Source organism: Cibotium barometz, chromosome 39 (assembly GCF_041138505.1).
Source record: "Cibotium barometz isolate CiBa-2024 chromosome 39, ASM4113850v1, whole genome shotgun sequence".
NCBI classification, from domain to species: Eukaryota; Viridiplantae; Streptophyta; class Polypodiopsida; order Cyatheales; family Cibotiaceae; genus Cibotium; species Cibotium barometz.
In genome coordinates this window covers 8,994,676-9,013,958 of record NC_141084.1, presented here as the reverse complement: position 1 = coordinate 9,013,958, position 19,283 = coordinate 8,994,676, and the positions used below count along the sequence as shown (strand labels likewise).

Below are 19,283 nucleotides of genomic sequence, written 5' to 3'. Positions count from 1 at the left end.
CATGATCTCACGAAGAAGAAAACTGCTTTCAAATGGACTTCAAAGGAACAGGATGCTTTCTTGCAGCTCAAGCATGCTATTATATGTGGTCCAGTATTGATTGTTCCTGACTTGCACAAGTCATTCGTGGTTAAATGTGATGCTTGTGGTGATTGCATAGGAGCTGTCCTAAATCAGGAAGGGCATGCAGTTGCATACGAGAGCCGTCGTTTGCATGATGCTGAGCTTCATATGGATATCTATGAGAAAGAGCTCTTGGCTGTAATTCACGCCTTAAAGATTTGGAAACATTACCTTCTTGGGGCTGAATTTGTAGTCAAGACAGATCATCAAAGCTTGAGATACTTTCTATCTCAAACAAAGCTTTCAGAGAAGCAGATGAGAATGGCAAACTTTCTTTCTATGTTTCATTTTTAGATTGTGCATACTCCAAGAAAGAAAAATGTGGTGGCCGATGCACTATCTAGGAGGCCTTATGTTGTTGTAGTCTCAGTGGCCTCTCATGGAGACCTATCTGCTATGAGAGATTTGTATACTCCAGGAAAGAAAAATGTGGTGGCCGATGCACTATCTAGGAGGCCTTATGTTGTTGTAGTCTCAGTGGCCTCTCATGGAGACCTATCTGCTATGAGGGATTTGTATCATTTGGATGCTGATTTTTGCCATATATGGACTGATTTGATGGCTGGTCATTCACATGCCTCTTATGTTATCAACGAGGGTTATCTCATAAAGGATAATTGCCTATGTGTGGTAAAGGATTTGCGTCCAAAGGTTATGGACGAATGTCACGCTCCACCTTATGCTGGTCATAGAGGTATTATGCCTACTACTCGTATGATTCAGAGGTATTTCTTTTGGCCGAGCATGCGTAAAGACATTGAGGCTTATGTGCGTGCATGTATTACTTGCCAAAAGGTGAAATTTGACAGGCAAAAACCTCCAGGTTTGCTTCAGTCATTGCCTATTTCCTCGCAACCTTGGAAAAGCATTACTATGGATTTTATTATGGACTTGCCTAGATCCCAGCATGGGAATGATGCTATTTGGACTATTGGGGACAGGTTTAGCAAGCAAGCTCATTTCTTGCCCGTCAAGAAAACCATTAAAGCTGATCATATGGTAAAGCTTTTTCTTGCTAATATTTTCAAGCATCATGGTATGCCTAAATCCATTGTTGGGGATAGAGATCCCAGGACTACAAGCCTATTTTGGAGGGCTTTGTTTGATAATATGGGTACTAAACTTGAGTTTTCATCAGCTTATCATCCCCAAACGGATGGCCAAAGTGAAGCTGCAAATTCAGCCGTGTTGGATTTATTGAAATGTTATGTGGCAGATCAAAAGACTGCATGGGAGAAGTATCTTCCACTTGTTGAGTTTGCCTACAACAATACGATCCATGCTTCCACGGGCAAGGCTCCATTTGAGATTATCTATGGCAGAGTGGTATTACCACCCATCCTTCGTACAAAGGATGAGATTTTTGCAGCTGATGAATATGTTCGTGACTTGGATGTTGCCTTTGGTCAGGTGCGGACAGCCATTGCAAGATCTCAGGATAAGCATAAAATGGCTGCTGACAAGCATAGAAGGGACATGGAAGTCAAAGAAGGTGATTGGGTTTTGCTGAAATTTGAGAAGGCTCGGCTTCGGAAGAGGCCAGGACGAGAAGGATCATATCCTAAGCTTTCTCCTCGCTATTATGGATCCTTCAAGGTGATTCACAAGATCAATGGAGTGTCCTACAGGCTTGCTTTACCTAGTCATTGGAAGATTCACCATGCTTTTCATGTGAGTCTATTTCGGAAATATGTGGGGCCAGATCCTGATGAGCCTGTCACAGAAGATCCGCCAGAGATTGAAGAGCTTGAAGCCAGAACAGATTGTTTTTCACAAGGAGCGAAAGCTTCCTGCAGGAAAGCTTTCCAGGAGATACCTTGTGAAGTTTAAGAATTATTTGCCTATTAATGCCAAGTGGGTAAATGAGGACTATTTTGTTGATTACCCACAGTTGTTGCAGGCATATCTTGAGGCTTTTCAGTTGAGGTCAACTCTTTAGAAGCCCGGAGGGATGTCACCAATTGACCGACCATTTGGTCCATCTCCAGTTTTTGCGTCTCGTTCACTTGAGGCCAGGCCGGTGTCTCATGTGAAGAGGCCAGTATTTTGCTGACATTAAGGGAGCCAGACTGGTGCCACCCGTGTGTTAGCAGGATGGTGTCGTATGGACGGGAGCCAGATTGGTGCCACCCGTGTATGACCTGGACTGTGTTCGACCCATGAGATTGTCACGCCATGGAAGAGCCAGTATTCGTGCCGTGTTTTGCCTATGGGACTGTCACACCATAGGGAGACTCGTGCCTGGAACTGTGTCTTACCTATGGGACTGTCACTCCATAGGAAGACCAGGTTTTTATGTTTTTATGTCGTGTCAGTTTTGTGCCGACAGATATTTTGTACTTGTTCCATGAACGGGAGATATGTCCATGTTACTATTTGCACATGCACACATATTTTGCATGTTTGAAACTGTTTTCGCATGACATGTATTTGTGTGTTTGCCTGCTTGACGTATTACTTACTGAGCGGGGACGCCTGCCAGTGAGTCGTGAAGTCTGCTCTGTATTCTGACGAGCTTTAGTGCATGTGAACAGGTGGTAAGTATATCGCTTATGTTGTTTTTATTATTTTATTTCTAACCTTTAGTTTTATAAGGTTAAGTGTTCACATTCACTTAAATGTGGGCACCCCCTTTGGGCACCCACTTAGGGGCCAAGGTGGGGAGTCCCACTTTAAGTGAGTGTGGGGGTGGGCATGGTCACCTACCCATACTCCCCACCCACATGCAAGCGTAGAAGAAACTCCACTTTAAATTTATAAAAGAAAACCTCCTCCTCCAAGCGTAGATCATCATCACCCGGCGATCAACCTTCTTACGTGGAGAAACCGGCGACCATCCCTCCTACGTTTGCTTTTCCCAGGCGGCTGGCTGCCCTATCGACTGCATCACCAGGCGGCTGCAGCCAGGCAAATTACTGTCCTCAGGTTGCGCCTACTCATTCTCCTCCTCTCACAGCAGGCGGCGCATGCTTCCAAGGGTGCTGTTTTTTTCCTCCATCGTTGCAGACAGCTGAACACGCCACAGGTGGCTGCGCAGGCTGCTGTGTACCCTCTTTCAACGGGCTTTGATCTCTGCTCCTACAGGCGGCAGCAAACCTGCAAAAACCTCAGCGTGCTGCTCCTACAGGTGGCAGCAAACCTGCAAGAACCTCAGCGTACTGCTCCTACAGGTGGAAGCATTCCTACAGGCGGCTGTCTTTTTCTCTGCAGGCATCCATTACAAGTGGGTTCTGCACGCTTCCTCCTCCTCCTCCTCTGCATAGCAGCCACCATCAACAGAAGGATACCGCCGGCTGCTCCTCCACACCATCTTCTCTCCACATTGCAGCCAGGCCTCTCCTCCCTTGCAAGTGGGTTTTCCTTCTTTCACAGCAGGTGGCTGTGGTCTTTGTGGTGGTACTTGTCCTGGTGGCTACGCTAAGTTCACCACGAGGCAACTGTTTCTTCAACAAGGGTGGCTACATCTTCTACACAAATACCACGGGTATTGGTTCTCTTTCAGCTATCCACAAGTAAGTGAATTTCAGATTTAAGTAAAGTATTTTGTGTTTAAATCTGATAAGGGATTCCCGACTCCCAATACGGCCAACACCCATTCGGTGCCGGGTTGTCCAAGCTCTATTGGAGAACCTCGGTCCAAAGGTGCTGAGATCGGGAGAGCCAGGCGTTATACGAGAGCGCCTGTTTGTGCGTGGTCTCGGAACACCAGTGAGGCGCTCTCCGCGGAGTCCAGTGAAAGCACAGGATCGTAGAGATTGGACCACGCTAGTGGTCGTTCTGCTTCGAGCTTCTACATCGAAATTCGACTTCGAGCCTATTTGTTTGGTACTGTTTTCATATGTACATGGACATTATCTGGTTCTTGGAACCCATGGAGCATTGTATTCATTAAATACTCCCAATAAATATATCATATATTGAGGGGGGGGGTCGGCCCGTTCCGGCCCTAGTGCTGGTGTCCAGCTTTCCATTTCATTTCATTTCAATTTCAAGTTGTATTAAGTTGTCCATTTCAAATTTGTGGTTTTAAAGTTGTGCTATTAAGCGTGTGGGTGTCCAACGGAGTCTTTCCCACTTGACGGGATCGGTTTCAGAACGAGATTTCTCTTCTTGTAACAATGAGAGCTACCAAATCATCAAATGTGTACAACTCTGTATTTCTGTTTGTCAAGAGTCGAAAAGTGGTAGCAAATCCTTGATAGGATTTAGGCAAACCATTGAGAACCGTAGAGACAAGTAAACTATCAGATATCACCTCATCAATATTGATTAATTGCTCTCACAAATCCTTAACACGGGTGAGAAATCCATCCATAGAATCACCCTCAGTCATATCTTCCAAGTCCAGCTTTTTCCGGAGATAAACGACACGAGCTTCATTGTGGATCTGAAATAAAGAGGCAAGTATATCCCGTGCACTTTTAGAAGAAGTACATGAACGGATATGAGGTATGACTTGTCGTTTACAGGAGAGAGCAATCAAGGCATGAGCTTGCGCATCTTTAGCATCCCATCTGAGTTGGTCTTGTGTAGAAGGAACAGGTGCAGGCGGTGCACTTCCACTGGAATCAGAATCACTCATTCCAACAGTGGATCTCCTTGATGTGCTAGTTGCAGATGCGGGACCAACAGGCCTTAACTCAACACTAGATACATATACCCACAAAGTGTTTGCAACCAACCAATACATGCTTCACCATATATGCCCACATGGGATAGTTAGTCCCATCAAGCTTGTCCTGGGCAGAGAGCATCCCAAATACATCATTATTAGCCATGTCTCAAAGGTTACTGGCAATCTGTCCCAAGCTCACTACACAATGCATTGCGAACCCTCAATGGTGAAAGGCAGGCTTCTGTGATGCCCAATGATTCATTGATGACAAGGACATGCAAATGTCTTGAGATGACAAAGTGTGGGAATAGAAAAGTTAAGGGGATTCGATGGCCTAAACGGGCTCTAATTCAGGTGTGGTTTAGGTTGGGAGACTCGGCAAAGAACGAGGAATATTGATATGCGAAAAAATTTGAAAAAATTTTGGTCTAGAAAACTGGCTCTGCAACGGTGGCACCGGCATTTGACGGGTGGAACAAGCAGCTCAGCCGGTGGCGGCGGCGTTGCTATGGTGGCATAGGTGAAAATCCCCAATTCAAAAAATTGATTTGGGGATTTGTTAATTAGATACTGAGCGAAGCCCTAGTGTCGGCAGTAGTGAGGTTCTTTGTAGTGGCTGTAGGCGATTGCTGTAGATCGGTGCAGTGGCAACCAAATCTGAATGGACAAGTGACCAGATCTGAATGTGACGGGCTAGCTTGTTGAGATATCGAGCTCAACTAGTGCTACGACGGACATTGATGATCTGCCTGGGTGATAGCTTCCGCATCTACACCCACATAGCCTGTCATCCGACTGGCCGCATATCATCCATAATCTCACCAACCATGCTAGTTTCAGTAAGCAGGTACAAGGTAAGATTGGTTGCCAAGGGCTATGCGCAAACTTATGGCATAGACTATGAGGAGACATTCAGCGCGGTTGCAAGAATGGCAACCGTGAGAGCTGTCATTGCTATGGCTGCAACAAAGGGTTGGTCTTTACACCAAATGGATGTAAAGAATGCTTTCTTGCATGGTGATTTGCAAGAAGAAGTGTACATGATGCAGCCACCAGGTTATGAGAGTGATGCACATCTAGATTTTATGTGTAGGTTACGCAAAGCCTTGTATGGCTTGAAGCATGCATCCAGAGCATGGTCAAACAAGATCGGGGAGTATCTTGTTACCATTGGATTTCAAATATCCAATGCAGATTTTTTACTATATATGAAAAAGACAGATAGAGGGATCATGCTATTAGTCATCTATGTGGATGACTTGATTATCATTGGTGATAGTGATGCAGACATACATGATGTTAGGATGCTTTTGAAGCAGAAGTTTGAGATGAAGGATTTGGGTGAGCTGCGGTATTTCTTGGGCATAGAGGTGGTGAGATCACCTCATGGCATTTTGCTATTGCAGAGGCAATATGGTTTGGACATGTTGTCCAAGTATAGTATGACAGGCTATAAGCCTATTTCAGTGCCATTGGAGTAGAACACAAAGCTTTCCACAGATACAGGTGAGCTTTTGAAGGACCCCACTACATATAGGCGCATAGTGGATAGTTTAATCTACATAACCATTACAAGGCCAGACTTGAGCTATGATGTTGGACTTGTGAGTCAGTTTATGCAGGCTCCTAGGAAGCCACACTAGGATGCGGCTAGACGGATTCTCAGGTACATAAAGTCCACAGTTGATTATGGACTTTTCTATGAGGCTGGTACAGAGATACAGTTGCATGGGTACACAGATGCTGATTGGGCTAGTAGTATTACAGACAGGGGATCTACCAGTGGTTTTATGTTCTCATTTGGGAGTGTTGTTGTGAGTTGTAGTAAGAAGCAGCCAACAGTTGCCTTGTCGAGTAGAGGCAGAGTACAGGGGTGCCACTATGGCAGCTTGTGAGGTAGCTTGGTTTCAGAAGCTACTCGGTGACATGGGAGAGCCCGTGGATAGGGCAATTGTCATATATTGTGACAACATGAGCAGCATACAGTTGGCCAGTAACCCAGTATATCATGCTAGAACGAAGCACATTGAGGTGCATTATCACTTTGTGAGGGAGAAGGTTCTAGCAGGAGATGTAGATCTAGTATATGTCAGCACAAAGGTTCAGGTATTGACATCTTCACGAAGGCATTGGGCACAGAGAAGCTTCACAGGTTTAGAAGCTTACTTGGAGTGCAGTGTGTGGCATTGGACACAGAGAAGCTTCACAGGTTTAGGAGCTTACTTGGAGTGCAGTGTGTGGAGTTGAGCTCGAGAGGGAGTGTTGAGATATCGAGCTCAACTAGTGCTACGGCGGACATTGATGACCTGCTTGGGTGATAGCTTCCGCATCTACACCACTGGCATGGTTGGTTAGATTATGGGTGATATGCGGCCAGTGGGATGACAGGCTGTGTGACAGCCATTTTGGATTACTAGAGACTGGCATGGTTATAGCGCCAGCTCATTCAGTCCGGTTCACATTATGGACCGAACCTTGTATGTTGTAGTAGTTGAGTACTAACCCATATCGTTTGTACTCTTATCTTTATGTTATGTTGGTTGAGTAGAGAAGAAGATAGAAGAAAATTCAGCCATCCATCTCTCTCTTGTGTCTTGCTCTCTCGTGTGTGTGTGTTTGCTTGCTAGGGTTTGAAGCTCTCCCTCTCCCCCACATTCTCTTTATGGTTGTTGCAGATCTGAACAGTGGTTGCTTGAATGGCCACCTGCTCACATGTGCAACCAGTGGACAGCAGGACTGACAGGCGACCAGCCAATCCACGCTCTAATACCAATGTTGGCTAGCGTGAGGGAGCTCTGCAAGAGAATACGCAGAGAGACATAGAGAGTTGAACTCAGAGAAAAAATGTGAGAGTGAGACGTGCTAGAAAAATGTACTTGATGATTAAGAAAGTACAAAGTACAAAGTACTAAATACTCTAAGGCTCAAGGCCCAACACACAAGGTTGTGTTCCCACAGGGAAAAAACCTGTGTCCAGCCAAAGTAAAAAGTGCCCATGGGTAGAGGTGTTCACACCAGGACTTCCCGGAGGCCAAATGGCTAACATGTACTTGGTGAGTTGCAACACTTCAATAAAATCAATAGAATCATGATTGAGTCGTCCATATAGTCTCTCTTTGACGTATTGGTCACACATTGGCTAGATTATATGCATCTATTCTTGAGCAGGAGTTGAGTAGATGGGCAGAGAGAGAGGGCATACGTGCATCAGGGCAGGTAGGGTTCAGGAGAGGTTTCTCCACTCTTGACCATATCTTGACACTCAAAGCTATTATTGAGGAGGGCAGATTATATGGCAAGAGGATTTATTGTTGCTTTGTGGATTTCCGCAAAGCTTTTGACACAGTACCGAGAGCCAGACTGATGCACAGACTACAGGAGATGGGAGTGCCCACAGAGCTGATTTGGGGAATCATGGCTTTATACAGGACAGTTGTGGGGCAGGTACGTACTACTCAGGGTATGTCTGAGATGGTTCACTCCACTATTGGGGTGAAACAGGGCTGCCCCCTTTCTCCCACCTTATTTGGGATGTATGTGGATGAGGTTTCGGACTATGTAGAGCGGGAGGGTGACAGAGGAACATAGCTAGCAGGGACATGGATTCCGCTGTTATTGTATGCTGATGATATTGTGCTGATCTCAGATTCTCCAGAGGGGATGCAACGTCATTTGGATGCATTGCACACGTTTGCACAGGGCAGTGGATTGTCTGTTAACCTTGGTAAAACCAAGGTGATGGTGTTTAACACCACAGCAGAGTGGGTTAGGAGGTCAGTACCCACCTTTACATATGGTCAGGAGATAGTGGAGTATACAGATGCATATACTTACCTTGGTGTGGTTTTTAGTGGCCCACTATTTTCCTTGAGGAGAGTAGCGGAGACCAGATTGACCAGAGCTTATGCAGCATTCGGGAGACTAGAGAGGATGTGTTCGCAGGTTCAGTTTCAGGAACCTCAAACAAAGCTCTGTTTGACACTTTGGTCACTTCAGCCATGCTGTATGGAGTGGAGATATGGGGACCCTCAATGGATCACCACAGTCGAGCTAGTAGCACTGAAGGAAAGAGATGTATGGGGAGGCCCTTGGTTTCTATGATTTCTCGGATGATTAGGGCCAAGAATCAATACGAAAGCAGGGAGAAGGAAAGTTCCAAGGAGTCCACCAGAAGAGTCAAGATGGAAGCACAAAGAAGGAAGATTCCAAGGTGTTGACCAAAAGAAGACTCCTCAAAAGGAGAGTCCACCAAAATCAAGATAAAATTATGGAAAAGAAAGGTTCTAAGGAGTCCACAGAAGTAGAGTCCACAACAAAAAGAGAAAGGAAGGAAAATAATATCAAATGAAGAGTAGAAGCAATATCTCACACAAAGAAAGAAAATGGAAAGTTGATGAAGGGCAACACAAATTGAAATAAGAAGAAGAAGCTCACCAAAAGCAAACGAAGAAGCCTCCGTACCACATGATATTATCCGTGTAGAGATGGCTGCCCCCCCATTGGTAGTAGAGGCACTCACTCGATCAGTCTCCTTTAAACATAGCACTTGGGTTCTCCTTAGAGACATATGATCGCTTAGCCCTGGAGTCTTCACGACAGTTGGCATCACAGGGAGACGGATCATGTTGGTATGCACAGATGACAGCTTGGTTCCAACTGCATGGCTTTAGTATGGACAGGCTACCTCCATTTCAGTACTCCCTGGATGCACCCTCCCTCTCTCTCACACGGGCAGAGATTACCAGACTTATCAGGCAGGACTTGACTCAGCTGGACACTAGGAGGACATGGATACAGCCGACACACGAGCTTGGTACGAAGATGGCTTTCTATAGAGATCATCTTCTCCAGCTCACACGGAGGATGGGTTTGTGATTAGACCCAGCTACATGGATACTCATCTTTCTCATGGGGTACGGTGTGCTATTGGTGAGATGTGCACATCCTCACACCAGCTAGAGATTGAGACTGGCAGATTCAGAGGAGTACCAGCTGAGGCCAGGATTTGTCAGCTGTGCCAGATGGAGCCAGAGACAGAGTTACATTACATATGTCATTGTCCAGTATATTATGAGATACGAGGCCGTTTTCACTGCCTGTTCAGAGAGGGTTTCGGACCACTTTCTAGAGTCATGAGATACCAGGATCAGAGATGCCTCGGATTATACTTGCTGGAGCTGCGTAGACATAGAGAGGGTCTCTTGAGAGGGAGGGGATCAGAGAGGGAGAGACACCTACAGAGGCAGATTACAGACTTCTTTCGACCATAGATTAGGCCAGCAGGCATTGCAGCTAGCCCCAGAGTATAGCCGCACCAGAGGTACAGTGATTGATCGGGCTATAGAGCTTCGGCGGTCCAGGCGCCCCAAGATGAGAGGCCCATCTCGACACCGGCGGAGACTACAATAGAGGATCAGGACCATACTAGCAGGGCATGGGAGACGTCCAGTCAGAGTACTCACCATGGAGGACATTGAGGATATCTGCCAGCGACCGATGAGAGACATCTTTGGATAGTGATGTATATGATGCTTACCTTTGTTGCTGGAGTTTTCCTCCCAGATGTTATTCATTAGGAGCTCCTAGTACCTTACTTTTCCTCACAGACATTGTATCAGATCCACCAATTGTTGTAACCTTTTTGGTCTCATAGGTCATTTTGGCCTTCTGAAGACGTTAATATATCATTTCATTTCATTTTCTCTCTCTCTCTCTCTCTCTCTCTCTCTCTCTCTCTCTCTCTGCACATGCACACCATGGATCTGTTTGATTCCTCGTAACCTACCTGTGCAGCTCTCTAACCCTAATACCAATAATAAGAAGGTGACCCCCAAGTGGTCAGGCAATAGCAAGTTCCTGGAAGCAGCAGGAATTCCCAATATTGTTCTAGAAGTCCTAGTCAGCAGTCAGCAGTTAGTAGAAACTTCTTCGCAGAAGAGCACGACCAAACCTCAACCCAATCACACTGGGTCCATTGCCTTGGGCATCTTAAACTTCCTTACAAGGGATTGTTCCTCTTAGAATACTACTCATTTTCCTACTTTTGACGCTGCTCCGACTAAATCCAGTTCTGCTCCTCTATGCGTGAGTTGTACTGGTGTGAGCTCCTCGGTTCATGCCTCCAGGTTTTGGAGAAAAGAAAAGAAAGTGACCCTGGCGGTCTTTTCACAGATTGTAATTCTATTTTCTCATTGTGCACATCACTGCCCATCTATAGTTGCTGTATGGTTGCTTGTTTATTGACTGTTGATCACAATGCATATCTGAATGCATGCCCTTCCTGGGTCTTCTGGATTCGAGTATGAAGTCTTCACAGCTTGAGAAATGGTGTTCCATGTGAATTTTCTTCTTTCTTTCCAAAATCTGTCTTCATGCATGGGCTTCTTATAAGAGGGGCAGCCTAGTTTCTTGTATTTGGTCAGAATTCCTACATGAGCTCTTTTATCTCCTTGACTTACTGTTGAAGATCTTAAAGTTGTTGAGCAGTGGATTCTGCTTGTCTAGGAAGCCGCATTAGGTAGGTAGACAGCAATCTCCACCCAAACAATCAATGTGGCAACCATACAATGAGAAGGCAATTTAAAAGTTGTGCTGACTGAGGACTCCCTATGATGCCCGAAAGAGCAGTTCCACCTCTTGGGGTGGGGATCGTGCTACACTCCTAGTGAAGCTCACTCTGACAGTGTTGCCTGTCATTTATTAAGACTAATCAGGATTCACAAATCAAATGCAGTAGAGGGTGCACCTCTCTTCAAGTATGTCGAGCATGGGGTTACTGAGTATGGCTGAGAGGTCCCCTTCTGTCACAGTACATAGGAAGGTGGTGTGATGGCAGTGGAGCATGTCCTGGATCTGGAGCTGACGGGGGGATCGTGGTTGGTGTCCCGTGGGCTGGGGACGCCGGGTATGTCGAAGCGCGCAAGCACGTTCTGAAGTGACTTGGGGAGGGGCAGAGCTGAGGTATCCTGTGGTGGACCTGCGGGGTCCACTATCCTGCTGATATCCTCTCCCTGGGCCGGGAAGAAATTGGTGATGGTCGGCTGGCGAGAGAGGACCACAAAGGCCACCTCATACCCCCTCCCCTCCAACAAACACACACATGGCAACCATCAGTCAGGATTTCTGCACGATCAGGTCTATACAAGGCTGTTATACAATGGGCCTCTATAATCAGGCCACACATCGGCACAGTAGGAAACTGGGTATGCATATCATAAGAAAGAATCTCAATAAGAAGTTAGAGGTATAATGCTCTAGAAAGGGTTCCTGTTTCTGTTTGATTAATCTCCTTGCTCTGTTTAACAAGTGCCATGCAACACTATGGTGCAGGTATCCACTGTTTGCAAAGTCTGTGAGGTGTCAGGCTTGCTATCGTGCAATTCGGCTCATTAAACACCTGGAGGACCAGGCAAAGCAGATACTGGAGAAAATCCCACGACCCTTTTTGGCCTTGCATCTCAGGTTCGAGCCTGACATGATTGCATACAGCCAATGCAAGTACCCTAGTTTGTCAAAAGAATCTGCAGAGGCAGTTGAGGCCGTTCGAGATGGCAGGGATGCTTTTACAGGTGAGGTAGAGTTGTCTTGGAGGAAGAGAGGCAAATGTCTTCTTACTCCTAGTGATGTTGCTCTCATTCTGCAGGCTTTACATGTGCCAACAAACATGCCAATATACCTGGCAACCGGAGATGGACTCCTAGAAAAGCAGGACTTTACAATTGTATACACAAACACTTATAACAAATCTATGCTCTTGGATGGCCAGGCTTCAAGGAAGTTACGAGGCAACAGTAGAGCAGCAGTGGATTATTACATCTCTGTCAACAGTGAGTACTACATTGCCACTTATTTTGGCAACATGGAGAAGATGGTCATGCCCATGAGGGTGTTGAAAAGAAACTGGAATACATTAGTACTCAACAGAAGAGATTTTGGCACTGCTGTCTTGAAAGGTTTGAATGCATCGGCCTTGAGGGAGGCCATTTGGCAAAGTCACAAGGAGGCTTTTATTAGGGGAAGGGGTTTGGCTTTACCTGACTGCTTTTGTGAAAGCATTGCTTCAGAGGTCTTGTTTTGAAAGGCACATCACTATCACCAACCTCTGTAAGGATGCCAAACATGCTTCCATCTTGAACAGACTTGTTGCAGGGCTAGCACCACTGGCCTTACAATATGTGGAGTCTATGTGAAGATCAGGTTTTCCCATGGACTGAGTAGAATGCAAGCTAGGGCTATAAGGTCAGTGCTAGATGCTTGTGAGGTCTGTGTGAAGAGGACTAGTTACGTTAGCCGTTGCGAGAAGAGAATACCTTTTAGAAGGTTTGGTGCAAAGTTGCTACTATCACTGGACCTGGTCTGCAGATTGGCACGGTCACTCATTTTTTGATCAGTCCAAGCAAGTTTGTGTCTGTGTTAGTGCTGTGCGAGTATGGCCTCAAAAAGACCATCTTTTAGAAGGTTTGATGCAAAGTTGCTACTTTCACTGGACCTGGTCTTCAGATTGGCAAGGACACTCATTTTTTGATGAGTCCATGCAAGTTTGTGTTTGTGTTAGTGCTGTGCAAATATGGCCTCATAAAGACGTGCAGGCAGGACCTGTAGGCCAAAATTGGAAAGAGTGATGATACAGATGGTGCAGTTGTCTTGGGTGCTTTGAGAGTTAGCGTCTTCTTGAACAGGGTTGTACAAGTGCAAAATAAAAAATACTACTGGCTATTATGGCCTAAGGGTGGCAGTTGTTTTTCTGCAAGAAATTCTTTGCAGACACATCCAGCCCATCTGATGTTGAAGCTTGCACATGTGCTTACTTTCACTCACTTTAGAGAAGTTGAATAAGCTTCACTTTTGCCAGACATCTATTCACTTTTTCCTCCTTGTAAATCACTGATTGAGAGGTTGCCCGCAATTATGACCTTTCATGTTTGCCACTTGATCTAAAGGAGTTAACCCTCATCCATCCCCACACCCATGCACACATTTCATCTTACATCGTCTTGAAGTGGTAGCTTAAAAAATAAACATCTGCTTGATAATCGTTGGATAAACGCATGAATGTATCTATTCAAATGCTTTGAGAAAACAAGACACGATGTATTTCTACATAGCATTTGAATAAAAATCAATTGAAGAACCAATCTTGACATGCTCAGAAGAGGTTGCTTGAGGGTACACAAAAAGAGGGATAGTTGGTTATGATGATCACTATTGAAGTGAGCAATCTGCTACATGCAGAGGACATAATATCAAAGGCTGGTGGCCTTCCACCTTTTTTAATGTGTTTGGGACTCCCTATTTTTTCTCACGAAGTAGTAACCCACATATTATTCTTCTAAAGCAAGTCCTTAGGCATGAAAATATCGCCCCAAAAGGTACACAACCACTACTGATTCGTTGTTCATGTCATGTTTTATGGACTCGTGACTTTTGTGCAAGAACAATGATAGAAAAGCGGGAGATGCATGAACTTTCCTTGCAATAACAGGACTAAGGCTTAGTTGTATTAAATGCAGCTGTAGTACATTGCCTTTTGAACTCCAATAAAGCATTTACTTTGCTTGATTTACTTTTTTTCCAAGCATTTGATTTCATGGTGCAAGCATTAGCTACATGATCTCCTTGTTCAAAGCAGGATTGTTTCCATCCAAAAGCTGAACTAATTGGGAGAGTAACATCCTCCCAATGGGTGCAAATCAAATTGTTAAATAGTTGTAGTGTACCTTTAGGTTTGCCAGCACCATCCTTATACTCAATTTTGTAGTTCTACCTTTTATTGTATTTCTTGAAGATGTAGATGATAGCAATTGTACAACCGTTTTGCCCTTTGTTCAATCTCTAGGAAAGATGTATATCCTACATGGATACTCAGTTATCCACAAGAGTGGCGTATCTGCGATGAAGACGTTTGAAAGAGACCCCATAGCTTTTTGAAGGTTTTCATATTTTGGAAAAATTCCTTAGCCACTGCATTTCATTCATCTCCCTAGTAGGAGCATAATGTGTTGCTGCAGTTGTAGATAGCTCACACACTTGAGTCTCAGAACCTATCTGACTGACTCCCATGCTCTCAAGTGTTAATCCACAAAGGGTATCTCGACAAGGATGTTGCTATTTTGCGTAGCTGGAAAATCCTCTAGTATTGGCATTAGACCAAGTGCACCATGCAAAGAGCAATTTGTAGGAACTGTTTGAGAGGCCACCGTGTTTCTAGGTTTTATCTTTCTTCTAAACATATCCAAATGTGGTGTCCTTCAAATTTTACCCCATGAACATTGAACGTACAATGGAATTGTAGATCTAATGGGAGACATCATTTACACCCCTCATCACAGATGAGGCCTTGAATGCTAACTCATCACATTCATTACCATTTTTAGGGAAATGGCACTCCTTGGAACCCCAACAATTACCATTTTGTAGGGACTAATTATGTAACTATAGCATCCTCAACCATAGTGGCCATTTTTGAGATCGGCGGAAAATGGCACATGGTGCAGCAGTAGTATTCCAAAAAAGGGGACTTAAACAAAGCTCCATGACAAGAGGCTTGCTCATCACCTTCCATTCATCCCCCAATGTGGAACTATTTGCATTAAGAGCAAGAGTTATGACAAGATGTACATGAAGAGCACGCTTGAAGAAGAAGACCAATATATAGGTGATCATGGTCATTTGGAATATATGCTGGAAACTTGCTTTGGGTAAAGGACTTGTGATCATGAAGATCTAGTTGATGAAACTTTAAAGAACATATTTAAATGAGTAAAAGAAGCGAAGGTAGAGAGGTAAATAAGGAAAACAAGTGAATATAAGAGGTATGGATTGACTAGTTGGAAGCTTACTTCAACCTTGTGAGAACTTTATGAAGGTAAAAAGGCCAAGGTGGCATTACTATGACTCTAAGGTGTCACAAAATTATGGTGGAACACTGTGGTGCAAGTAGAAACCCTTGCATCCTATAACATAGGCCAAATTCAAATGTCATTGTTAAATGTTACTTCTTGTTGGAGTATAAGATAAAAAAGTAAGACACAAAAGAAGATGTGCTCTGACAAGACAACTTGTGGAGGGTGTGGATGAAGATATTAGATTTTAGGTCACAATTGTGGACTTCCTAGAATGGTTTGGAAGGCCAAAGTTCCTTTAGCCTTGATTATAGAAGCTTGAGTATGTGCTTTACCCAAATCAATAGCGACAAAAAGATGCAAAGAAGAATTATGACACATACCTTCTCCTCTACCCTCGACATATCCCTCTACATGACACTCGGTGCGTCTCTCTGTGTACTCCTCTATAGTCCACCCATCTCAAACCTCTACTACTTTGGCTCTCATCCCTAGATTTCCATCATAAGGACAATCATGTCTAATCTTCGGGCTCTTTTGATGAATTGCAAGTCAACTTTGTGCATATTGTTTCTTTGAAGGGGTTGATTTGTGACCTCCACATTCCTTTGAGGTGGCTACATATTCCTATGGGGCTTTACACACTGAGGGGTTTGCTGCATATTCCTTTGGGTAAACTTTGAAGGGGTTGATTTGTGATTCCTTGGAGGTGACTAATTAGTAAACTGTGGAGGACCTCATTGGAAATAGTCTCCTTGACCTCTTGATGCAGATTACTTTGTATTGGGTGTTTTTGAGAAAAACTAAAAAATCTGTGAGCTTTTCTTGTGCTTTGCAACATCAGTTAAAATTATCAACCCTGTGTACCTCATCCAAAAAATCATTCCAGTTGGTACCCTTGATCGAAAATCTGATGTTTAATAACCAAGGAGCATACTTCTGGAGATTAAGAATTTTTTCCTTATCCTAAGACTAGTTTGATCCAAATTGAAGAATTCCATCTTTTGTTGTAGCGGTAATGAGGAGGAAAAAAACCTTTTATGCCCCATAATATAAGGCCACTTTTCTTGCATCTTTGGTCTAGTCTTGAAATTGAATATAGCATTGTTCGGGCACTCAAATGTACGATGTCCTTGCTCCCCACATCTAAAACGCAACTTGCTTTCTCAATGAACTGGGGCATTATGCCGGTGCGGGGCTCGATCCCTAGTGCTCGACAAGGCTTGCTTGTGCCCTTGTTGGTGTGTTGTAAATCTCTCTGTCCTCTTGATGTTCACAATCTTCCACCAAATTTTACCAAACAATGCAATGTTTTTTTTTTGTATTGCGAGTGCGGGTATTGAACCCAGGCTGGCAGTGTAGGGCAAGAGCCCTTACTACGAGGCCATCTCCCCCACCTCAATAGTGCATTGTTCTACAAAATGGAGTGTCACATCCCGCCCCTCCCTTAAAAGAGCTTTGTCCTCCGAGCTAGGCGATACTCTAATTCTAAACTATCTAAATCCACCCATGAAGCATCTTTGATTGGATAGAGATTTCATTTAGCTAAAACATTTACTATATCTCTGTTTCTATTATGTGATTCTCTTATAGAAGATCCTCTCCGAGTTTTAACCTTCAAAGTATCATCACGCTCCACTCTAAGCATGTCTCGCAAGATATAGTTATGGTTAGCAACATACTTTTTGAGCAAGCTCACATGAAAGACTTTAGCCCTTTCTGGCAGTTCTAGAAAATGGGTAGGTTTTCCATATCACTTTAGAGTTTTAAATGGTCCAGCATATCTTGGAGACAATCATCTATCCCTGCCTAATCTTAGGTTGCTATTCTTTGGATCCACTCTCAAAACTTTCCCTCTTTGAACTCTATGGGAGCCCTTTTCTTATCATAGTAACTCTTTTGATGACTTGATCTCTCTTCATATATCGTCTTATAAATCTTACATCAGTTCCAACATTTGTTTAGATGCTTCTACTCTATGCATTTGGTCAAAAAATTTCACATGTATAAGAACCTTGTCCATAAATCGCTTCAAAAGGAGACATTCTGATCGAACTATGCCAAGAACTACTGTAGGCAAATCTTGCTAATGGTAAGAGTTCAACCCAATTGGTTTGCCTTTCATTCACATACATCCTAAGCATGTCTTCTAGAACACGGTTCATTCTCTCTCGCTCCACTAGTTTTAGGTAAAAAGTTGTCCTCACGGTACCAATCACTTTGAATGTAACCTAGTAGAAATTAGAAGTAAACCTCCCATCTCTTTCAGAAATGATGTTCTTGGGCATTCCATGAAGCTTAAACATATGATTTACAAAAAGTATAGCCACATCTATGACTCCATCAGTCTTTTTCTCATGGGGAAAAGTGACCATCTTTGTGAGTCTATCAAGTGAAGTGCTACAAAGATCATTTTCCACCTATAACTTTGTAATGAATTGATATCCACTTCTTTTGAGGTATATCTAATGGCTCAAGTTTTCATGGCATCCTCTCCTGTTTAACTTTCATTCTTTGGCACAACAAGCACTCTATTCTTATTACATCCTTTTTCAAACCATGTCACTAATAAGATTTATGCACTTTGGTATAAGTGTGGTTATAGCCGACAAATATTTTAGGATCCTTGTCTTAATAATTAAACACACAAAGTTTTTATTGTATTGGGCACACAAGATCTTCATATTGTATTGGAAATATTAGACACTCCAATCTGTAGGTTACTTTGTTTAAGAAAAACAAAAAATATGTGGATTTTGGCATGTGCGGGCCTAACTGTTTACACTTTTCTTGAGCTTGCGGCATCTGGTATATATAATTGCTTCCAGATTTAATCTTCAAACTCTTGCAAACAACAAGACAAAGTAATCTTTGAGTCTTTAGACGAAAGTCCCTCCCCCACCCTTCTTGATCCACATGACGATTAGTACTAAGTTGATCCAAAGGAATGTAAATACCTTCAACTTAAGGATGAATAGGTTCTAGAGGATTAACCTCTTTACCTTTCAATCTATGAATTTGATCTATTAAGCTCTTAATCATGCTATTTTTCTCCTCTAGCCTTTGCAATTATTACAAACTTGGGAGCTTTGATATCATTGTGGCACTATACCACATGCCTCATTCTCACTTCAATCTCACTCTCAGTATCAACAAATAGGACTTATTCCATTATTAGCACTAATCCTATTTTTCCCCCTTCTTAACCATCTTAAAAAATTAGCACAAAATCAACTTTGATGAGGTTCTACTTCAAATTGAAGATATGGGGAGTATATTCTAGCACTAAAGACTCATCTCAAGGTTTTAAAGCTCAACAAAGCAAGCTACATGAAGCTCACAGTCCCATAACAAAACAAGCATCTTCAAGAATTAGCTCAACTATTCGGTGAGGTTCTACTTCAAATTGAAGATATGGGGAATATATTCAAGCACTTAAGATTCATCTCAAGACTTCAAAGCTCACCAAAGCAAGCTACATCAAGCTCACAATCCTATGACAATAGGTGGTAGTGAAAACTCTAAATAGAGGGTAATAGCTTGAAATTGAGTTTTTTATTGTAATTGAAGGTATACACACTTAATTAAGGCTATGAGGGATGTTCTCATCAAGTTTGGAGACTTAAAAGTGCGTATTAAAGCTACATCATATAAGAATATCGCACAGTTGGAAAGATAGATAGCAAAACAAAGTGAAATAGACA

General features: G+C 43.5%; 1 protein-coding gene across 3 annotated transcripts in view; it reads left to right on the top strand.

Annotated features, from left to right (window-relative positions):
• The window catches only part of LOC147615692 (O-fucosyltransferase family protein), a 54,738-nt gene extending 40,870 nt beyond the window's left edge, over nt 1-13,868 (top strand). For 2 of the 3 annotated variants that reach the window (XM_086778250.1, XM_086778249.1), the window contains one exon: nt 12,068-13,868. In XM_086778250.1, coding sequence (XP_086634376.1) covers nt 12,068-12,815 — 748 coding nt within the window. In that variant the 3' untranslated portion in view covers nt 12,816-13,868. The remainder of the gene's footprint in view (nt 1-12,067) is intronic. The other variant, XM_086778251.1, reaches the window with a different exon arrangement.
• The last annotated feature ends 5,415 nt before the right edge of the window (nt 13,869-19,283 follow it).